General features: G+C 38.9%; 1 protein-coding gene across 1 annotated transcript; it reads right to left on the bottom strand.

Moving 5' to 3' along the window:
- Window positions 1-5584: 5584 nt before the first annotated feature.
- On the bottom strand, window positions 5585-7207 carry LOC104903315 (uncharacterized). Its single transcript, XM_010691330.2, has 4 exons — window positions 7187-7207; window positions 6021-7091; window positions 5857-5910; window positions 5585-5635 (listed from the first exon to the last, which is right to left on the bottom strand). Exons 1-4 carry the CDS (start codon window positions 7205-7207, stop codon window positions 5585-5587), a joined length of 1197 nt encoding a protein of 398 aa, XP_010689632.2.
- Window positions 7208-9425: the final 2218 nt, after the last annotated feature.

Here is a 9425-nt window from a genome sequence, read left to right as displayed (position 1 = left end):
TGGGAACTTAAAAAAAGGGAATGCCACTGATAACCCTCACCCATGAAATAACTAAAAAAGTAAAAATTTTACCAATCTTAGCAATTATTAGGTTGTAGTTCTTGTATTTTCAGATCTATAATGTTCTTGTATACTTCTCTTTGTTTTGATTAATGTTCTTGTATACTTCTCTTTGTTTGATTAATGTTCTTGTATACTTCTCTTTGTTTATTTTGATTAATGTTATTCTTGTATACTTCTCTTTGTTTATTTTGATTAATGTTCTTGTATACTTCTCTTTGTATATAATTTTTTGTATTTTCATCTTTGTTTTGATTAATGTTCTTGTATACTTATTGTATACTTCTCTTTGTATATTAGTTTTTGTTCCTTTTTTCATTTTCGTTTCATTCTTTTTATTGTTTTGGGTTTAGTATTTTCGTTTCGTTTCTCTTCTCTTCTGTTTAATTTCAGAAAATGTGAGATTATGAGTAAAAAAATGACAAAATTTTTTTTTATTTTTTTATTTTTTTTTTGGTAGGAAGGGTTGCGCTAGTTAGGAAAAAGCGCAGCCCTTCTAGCCCAGAAGGGCTGCGCTTTTTCCTAACTAGCGCAGCCCTTCTGGGCTAGAAGGGCTGCACTTTTTCCTAACTAGCGCAACCCTTCTAGCTTAAGGGCTGCGCTTTTCTAGCGCAGTCCTACTTAAAAATGAAGGGCTGCTACTGAAAGGCTGCTGTCAAAAAGCGCAGCCCTACATGCCTTTTTTAGCGTAGCCCTTCTTCATTTTTCCACTAGTGAAAGGAAGTATTATAAATTTAACTTATACAAAATAAATTTATTCAAAAAATTAATATGATGTAGTAATATGATACTCACCATAATTTTCTTTTCCCACCATTCAATTGAAGCTTTGATCTTTCCCGTAGTAGGGTCCCACCCAAGCCCAGTTTCCCCTGGTTTTAAAAATTTCCAAAGCTGCCAACCTCACCTCATCCAATCATACTTATTCTTCATACTTTTTATTGGACATTTCCGTTTAATTCTTTTCTCAAACTCATCATGAACTAATACCCACTTTATTGCACGTCCTTTTACTTTTTGATCCGTTAAGGCGATCAAAATGTCACAAAAAGTTATCATGTCATCATCTGTCCATATGAAATTCCCCTCTTTTTTTATCATTTGTTGGTGTCATCTATATAAAAAAAAAAAAACTAAGAACCAAAAATAAAAATTCAAATCTTCCAAAGTAAAGACAATTGCATGTAAAGTTCCCATGTTACAAGCATCACAAACCACAAAACATTGCATTATATTCATAATGCTTATATACATTGGAAGTCAATTCTTTCTCCCCTTTAATTTTATATTCAAACAATCATACACAAGAGTTATATACTCATATACAGATGAGACAATTAGATGAATAACATGATACTAGTTAATTATAATCAAAAGAAGAACATGAAGATTGACAACACAAAGAGGAAGATGACACCTTGCAAAGTCATATATGCAATAACTCTTGGGAACTTAAAAAAAGGAATGCCACTGATAACCCTCACCCATGAAATAACTAAAAAAGTAAAAATTTTACCAATCTTAGCAATAGAATGAAGGATTCCTTCAAATAATAACATGACCAGAGAGTCATACATACGACGCGAATCTAAAGTAAACATGAGCAGAGAGTTATATACTCTAATGGAAGTAAAGATTTCAAAGCCGATCGATATACAACGCAAGTCTGTACATTCAATTGAATGTTTTCTCCTCTCTACATCAAATACATGAATTACAAGAGAAAATAAACCAAAATCATTCAAAAAAAAAAACAGCGAGATTTGCATGAAATTGCAAGAAAATTCATATGAAGATTCTAAGGAGATGAAGAATGAATTGGATGATACCTGATGCAGAAATTGAGAAGAGACACAGTACAAGATTGAAGCCAATAGTCCGCAGTAGAGAAGACAAGAGAGAATGAGAGAATTTTGGTGTGAGACGTAATTTTTTGTAATTTAACGTTATATTCCAAGATTTTAGGTACCTGATTTTCAAACGTCATATTTTTTACCAAACACACCTAATTCATTTTAGCACCTAAAAATTTTAGCAACTTATCATTTTAGGCACCTAAAATGCCTCCCCAAACAGAGCCAGAACTTAACAATTAGATACCAATTACCAAGTGATTAATAATTTTGTAGTTGTAGTATAAAAACAAGAAAGAGATCACAGTTGAATTGAACATTACAACACATAAAATTATGAGTCTGAAACAATACACTTCACCCTCGATAGGCATGCAGATGCTCAAGTCAACTTTATGAAGACAAATAAGAAAGCTATTATGCAATTTTGACTTTTTCCCAAGTTTGATCACCATAATCCTCAGCCAAAATCTCAAACGGTTGCATAATGTAATTGAAAGCATGTTGGACGTTAGTATCTTAATTTTGCAAGCAGAGTAAGATAATTAGACTGTTAAAGCAATCCTATATGATAATCAGACTGCCGCCGTTGATCTCGTCGAATCAAAGTAAATTCCTCAGTTTTTAATGACGAGTTTATCACTCATCGTCTCATACTCATCCCTCTCAGGCTCTCAGCATCAATTTTTCTCGTGACGGACGCTTGCGACCAGGGCCGTGATAATTTTTGGGCCCTAGGCGGACCTGAAAATAAAGGCCCCTATGTGAGTCGATCTTAATATTTTATAGGTCATATAATTAAAGCCTTTATACCTAAAACTATAATCTATATTTTGTTAATAACACCAATAAAAAATAAGCACATAATATTATTAAAAATTACACAAAAATAGCACAATTTTACTAAATATTCAAAAAGCGCATCAATTTTTATTTAACTGGTCATAGCTTATTTCTTGGGCCCCACACGATCGTGGGCCTTGGGCGGTGGCACTCCTCGCCTACCCTCAGAACCGGCCCTGCTTGCGACGGCATTGTGACAATCAGTTGCGTTGCGGTGGGGAATGCTAATGTAGTTGAGGTTTCAAAATTGGTCAGTGAAGTGCAGTAGGCCGGAGGGAGTTTAAAGAAAATGGGGGAGAGAGATGAAGGATATATTATACTCCCTCCGTCCCAATTTATTTGCTAAATTTTGCCATTTAGGTGTGTCTCAATTTATTTGCTACATTTGCATATATTTCCATATATAGTACATAGGTCCCACACTTTATTTACAAATTTGCCATCACTCCATCCTTGGTTTCTGTAAATATTTCCATATATAGTACATAGGTCCCACAATTTACCTATTTGCTTTTTTGTTAATTCTTATTATGGCAATGGTCCCTACTCCCTCCTTGGTCTTTGTGATAAAGTAAATGTAGCAAATAAATTGGGACGGAGGGAGTAGTCCATAGTCAGTTAGTGGCATGAAAATACTATGGGTTAGTACTTATTAGTTGTTTTAAAAAATGGATGAGAATGCCCCTAATTTAGGCGATCCGCTTTTAATACCCCAATTATGGGTTATTTTTAACGGTTATTTCACCAAATACCCCCGACAAATCAACAAATTCACAATATACCCTCAATGTTTCAACAATTCACCATATACCCCTGACTTTTCATTTTTGTGCACCAAATACCTTTTTTAACTGTCGTTAACTCACCGTTAACTTTATATACGATTTTGCCACAATTAACTCCTAACCCTAAAATCTAAACCTAATCCCTAACCCTAATCCTTAACCCTAATCCTTAACCCTAAGCCCAACCCAGCCCAGCCCCCTTCCCCTCCACCACCCCCACCCCTCCCTCTGCCGCAACCCCCACCCCCCGCCGCAGCCCCCAACCCGTCCCCATCCCCCTCCCTCTGCCGACAACCCCCACCTTCTCCCCCTCCCTCTACCGCAACCCCCATCCCCTTCCCTCTCTGTTTTCCTCGCGCAACTGCCACCCCCTCTCCTCTCTGTTTTCGTCGCGCAACTCCCACCCCCCTCCCCTCTCTGTTTTCGTCGCGCAACTCACACTCGCAGGGGAGTGGTGGGGTTTGGTGTTCGCAGGGAAGGGTGAGGGGTGGTCGGCGATGAACGCACGTGCAGGGGTGGTCGACGATGAACGACACGCGCAGCATTCGGTGGGGTGGGGGAGGCCGGCAAAAGCAGCCGCGGGGGTGGGGAGGCCGGCACACACATCGGCGTGGGGGAAGGGGAGGGGAGGGGTATGGCTGGGGTGGAGGGGAGGGGGTGGGGGTGGGGGCTGCCAAGGGGTAGGGTTAGTGTAAGGGGGAGGGTGTAGGGGTAGGATTAGGGTTAGGTTTAATTAGGATTAGGGTTTAATGGTGGTAAAATCGTAAATAAATCTAATGGTAGGTTAACGGTAGTTAGGAAAAAGGGTATCTGGTGCACAGTTTTCGAAACTCAAGGATATACGGTGCATTTCCGAAACATTGAGGGTATATGGTGAATTTCTTGATTTGCCGGGGGTATTTGGTGAAAAAATCGTATTTTTAAATACCCTCAACTATTGGGGTACTACGCCAAAATACCCCGCTGACCTATTACCACTAGAAGAACTGGTAAAAAAAGGCACGTGCCTTACTCGTGCTTTTAATTGCCTAGTTAATGGACCAACTGCCCATATTTAATTTTTGACCGTTAATTTTGGGCAATAAAACCCCCCTGCTCACATTTCTCCTCATCTCTCTACTCACATCTCTCCTCATCTCTCCGCTCACGTCTCTTTCTTCGTTCTTCAATGGCGTCGAACACCACAACTGGTTCTTCTTCCTACAGGTCTAGTTCCACAAGGTCCAACAGTGGTGGTCACATGGTGTGTTACCATCAACAAATTGCGCCCATGAGGGCTGTTAGGGTTGAAGGGCCAATAAAAGGCAAACGGTTTTATGGCTGTGCTTATTAGCCTGTAAGTATGTGAATTTTGTGGCTTTTATTTTTAATTAGGTTTTCAAAATCTTATTTTTATGTTTAATTTTGCAGGAAACCTGTGGGTTCTTCAAATGGGCAGATGAGGTGGATGATGTGCGTGAACTCCAACATGGGATCTTTGTAAGGGATGGGTTTATTACTGAACTTGAAGATCAGAATATTTTACTGAGAGAGAAAATAAAGAAGTTGAAAATGAAGAAGGAGAAGTTGGTGGATGAAGTTGAGGAAATGGGTATGGGCACAACTGAAACTCTGTATGAGTTGAAGTCCAACACTACTGAGAAGAAGTTGCTGTTTGGTTTGTTCATGTCTTGGGTTCCTTTTGCAATTATGTTCTTGGTGAAGTAATGTATGTGAAGTTGTAGGAGAAGGCAGGATTTTGGTTGGGGTAGGAAGGTGTATGTGAAGTTGGGGTAGGATTTTGGTTAAGGTAGGAAGTTGCTGTTTGGTTTGTTCATGTCTTGCTGCTCTTTTGGCCCTTTTTGTGTAATAGACAGCCAAGACAATGGCGTAATGGTTTTTGAATGATCTTAGAATGAACTTGAATGATCTTGGAATCTTTTATGTCAACTATTTTTGCTTTTTTGCTACTTCACAGTGTTGAAGGAAATACATATAACCAAAAGCAATCATATCAAAAGTAAACCAAATATGTCATTAATAGAACATAAGTTCAATACACAATCATAAACAAAGATGAAACCAGACCACAACGTAGCTAATGTCAGGTTGAACCTAAAAACAGAAGTTAAAACATGGGATATAGGACAATTTAACTTCCTAAACTCAAATGTGTTGTGGTGCTTGAAGCTTGACTTCCTTGAGTTAATTGTGTTGTTGCTGCCATCTGGGACACCACTCTATCTAGGAGCCTGACTGTGAGTTCATTTAGGGTTAGTTAAGTTGGCATAATATCTCAATATACTGAAAATGAATTCAGTTGCCAAAAAACTCACATTGATGGGAGTGTTGCCATGACCATCAAAAAGGACACCAACTCCCTGTGGCATCTGCACAAACACAAATAGAGTTAGAAACATACAAGATAGGTTTATTTAATACACAGACTTAATTGAGTAACTCACCCTTTTTTTTGAAGACCAGTGTTTTTCTTTCTTACTTTTCCAACCACCCTGCCATTTTTACCAATCCTTGATGGCTGTACAGTTGTTTCATGGTGTGAAGGAGGAGGGGAAGAACTGGCAGTGTTTATTGGCTGAGTGATGTCTTTCCTAGGTCTGCCACATGTCTTTTTTGGTGTTGGTTCCACTGCCTTACCCTTGTCAGGGCATGTTCTTTTGTTGTTCCCCTTGTTCTTTCGCACACTACAGGACATCTCCACTCCATGCTTACTCAATTTGCCAGATCTTTTAGGGTCTTCGCGAGGATCTTTGATCCTGTTCTTCCTTGGTCTGCCTGGACCAATCTTAATGGGAGGAGGGTCCAAGGGCATATCCACTTTAGGCCAATGTCTCTCTCCAGTCAATAGACTAATTCCCCCACAATACATCTTCAAATAAGCTTCTCTTTTATAGCATTCATCAACATAGTCTTCAGCTTCATGATGGAGGAAGAAAATACAAGCAATCCCATGACAACAGGACACACCACTTAAATCCCATTTTCTACAAGTACAAGATCTTTTTTCCAAATCCACAGTTAAGGTGTCCATTTTGTGAGCTACTTGGAATAAAGTAGAACTAGATGGCAGTGGGGTGCAATTTGCTGCCTCATCTTTCTCCTTTTCTAGCCTACTTTGTATCCTAGGACAAATCTTAGCTGTACTCTTCTCCATCTGCTGCCTTTTAATAACCATCCTCTGCATTAAAGCAGTCCTAATATCCTCAAGCATGAAAATAATGTGTTCTGCTCTAGCATCTATAATATACCCATTAAAAGTTCCAACCATGTTGTTGATAATCACATCACATTTTGTATTTGTCTTAACATGTGCTCTACAAAACACCTTAGGGTTATACTTCTTGAATTCAACAACAGATTCAGGGTTTACCTTCTCCATTTCTGTCAGAGCATCTCCCAAATCAGCCTCATTGTAGGACTTTGCTGCTCTCCAAAGCAGCTGCTTCATTTCATCACCCTTGTATGTCTTATGCCAATGGGCATACACATGCCTAGCACAGTGTCTGTGCTCTGCTTGTGGGAATATTTTAGCAACACCTCCTAATATATCCTGTTAAATAAGTATGATATATGTTAGCCATACATAATATAACTACTAATACTACTATTTAATATAGATAAGCTGAATAAAATTTCAAAACATACCTGAGCCTCATCTGAAATCATAGTCAAATCTGACCCATTTCTACCACCTAGTACTTTCTTCAGCTCATAAAAAAAGACCACTCCCAACTGGCAGTGTTCTCATCTTCCACCACTGCCCATGCCAGTGGGTACATCTGATCATTAGAGTCCCTACCCACTGCTGAAAGGAACATCCCTCCTTGAAATGTCTTGATGAAACTACCATCAACACATAATACCTTCCTTCCACCAGCTAACCAACCTTGTATAATTCCATCAAAACAGACAAAAAACCTATGGAAAACTGGAGGAAACACATGCTTTCTTGGGTAAGTAGTTATCTTGAAAATGCTATGTGGATTTGCTTGTATACGAGCCTCTAAATATCTATCTAATTTACCAAAATGTTCCTTCATGCTGCCATGGAGCTTCCTATGAGCATGAACCTTAACTTTGTAGGCATAATCCCTCTTAACAAGCACTTTCTAGGCCCTCCTGATTGTTTCCACAATCTCCTTTGCAGGCAATGTGGTCTTATATTGAAAACCTCTAAGAACTGGGTTGCAACCTAAGAAGCTTTCATCTGTTTATTGAGCTCCATGTTCCTGTTACAAGTATGTTCCTCCATAATTGTTTTAACCACAAAGCAAGCCCTCCTACTGTCCTAGCTAGCATACAGCCTAAAAGGGAATTTATCAACATATTTAACACCCAACCTCTGCTGCCTATTCTTGTGACTGACACAAATCGTTAAGTTCCTACCCTGTGCAATAGCAAACCTCACAACAGCATCCCTAAATTTCTCTCTATTTTCAAACCTGATCCCCACCTTGCTCTCATCAACAACTGGAACCCTCACCCTCCTCTTCCTGGATAGGATGTCATCTTCTCCATCTTCATCTGGGGTGTGATTTTCATCCTATGAAGCTTCATACTCACTCAGAAACTCGTCAGCATCACTTGTTCGATCAGTTGGTTGTTCTTTCCCTTGAGTAGATAATTTTCCAGTAGCAGCATCTCTTTGTAACTGATTTGCTATACCAATGATTTTTTCATTCCACCCACTTACTCTCTTTCTTGACTCCCAATACTCATCATCACTAGTGTCATTCCCTAATCCATCAAGTTGCTCCACAAGGCACTCAAGAATCTCAAAGTCATCTATTACTGCCTCACCATCTTCATTAAGTTCAATATGCTCTTCACCTTCTTCAAGTTCACTATCACTTTCATCAAAGTCTGTGGGATAATATTGTGGATCTTTGGTGCACTCATCATCTGTCTCATAGCCATCTAATAACTGACTCCAGTTCAGGGGACTGTCAAGTCTGTCATCATACCATACATGGTACTCAGAGGGTTTTGTAGTTGGTTTTGTCCTAGGTTCAGTTTGTGTATTAGGTTCAGGTGTAGTCAATTGAGTAGGTGAGGGAGTGTTAAAAGGAATAAATGGAGGAGGATCAGTGGGTGTAGATTTTTGGGTGTTTTCTGGTGGAGGTTGTAACTGTTGTGAGGTGGAAAGATGTATAACATCTCTTTTTCCTTTGCTGATGTTTCCCACCTTTTTTGGGTAAGATTTAGGCCTCCTAGGAGTCAATTTATTGGGCCTAATTTGTTGGGTTATTATGGGGCCAGTTTGTGGTCCAGCACTACTAGAATTAGGCTGGGTTGTGTCTTTAAAGGTCATCCCACTGGATTGTGATCCACCCTTTAACAACAAAACAACATCAGGAACATCAACTACATGGACCACGTAGCAGTCAATACATCTACTTCTAAGTACAAGATCAATCATCACCCTCACTTCATCATCAAATTTAACCCTTTTCAAACCTTCATCAAAAGTACTACTACCAGGTACAAGGTAGTATATTTCATCAACCTTTGAGTACTTCCCACACTTCTCTGTTAATTCCTCCAAATAAAACCAACATAACTCATCTGCGTCTACAGGGAATGTTCTTGCTTCACCCCCAACATACTGCGTTACTCCTAAACTATTCTTAGTAAAAGTCCCACCATGTCAAAAAATTACAGTAACAATGGAGTCATCAATAACTGTTTTTTTCATGGTACCTAATGTAATGTGTTGAACCCTAGTTTTGATGATGACAAAGAAACAAAGATGCAAACTAAGTAGTGAACTAATGAGTTATTTAAGGGTATGATTTTTAAGGTATCAGTGAAAGGAACTAGGTGTAACACCCCAGAATTTCAAAGCGGAAACGAAAGAAATAATAATAGTATTAATCAGACGATG

Source organism: Beta vulgaris, chromosome 9 (assembly GCF_026745355.1).
Source record: "Beta vulgaris subsp. vulgaris cultivar EL10 chromosome 9, EL10.2, whole genome shotgun sequence".
Lineage (NCBI taxonomy): Eukaryota > Viridiplantae > Streptophyta > Magnoliopsida > Caryophyllales > Amaranthaceae > Beta > Beta vulgaris.
This window is presented reverse-complemented; position numbering and strand designations above follow the sequence as displayed.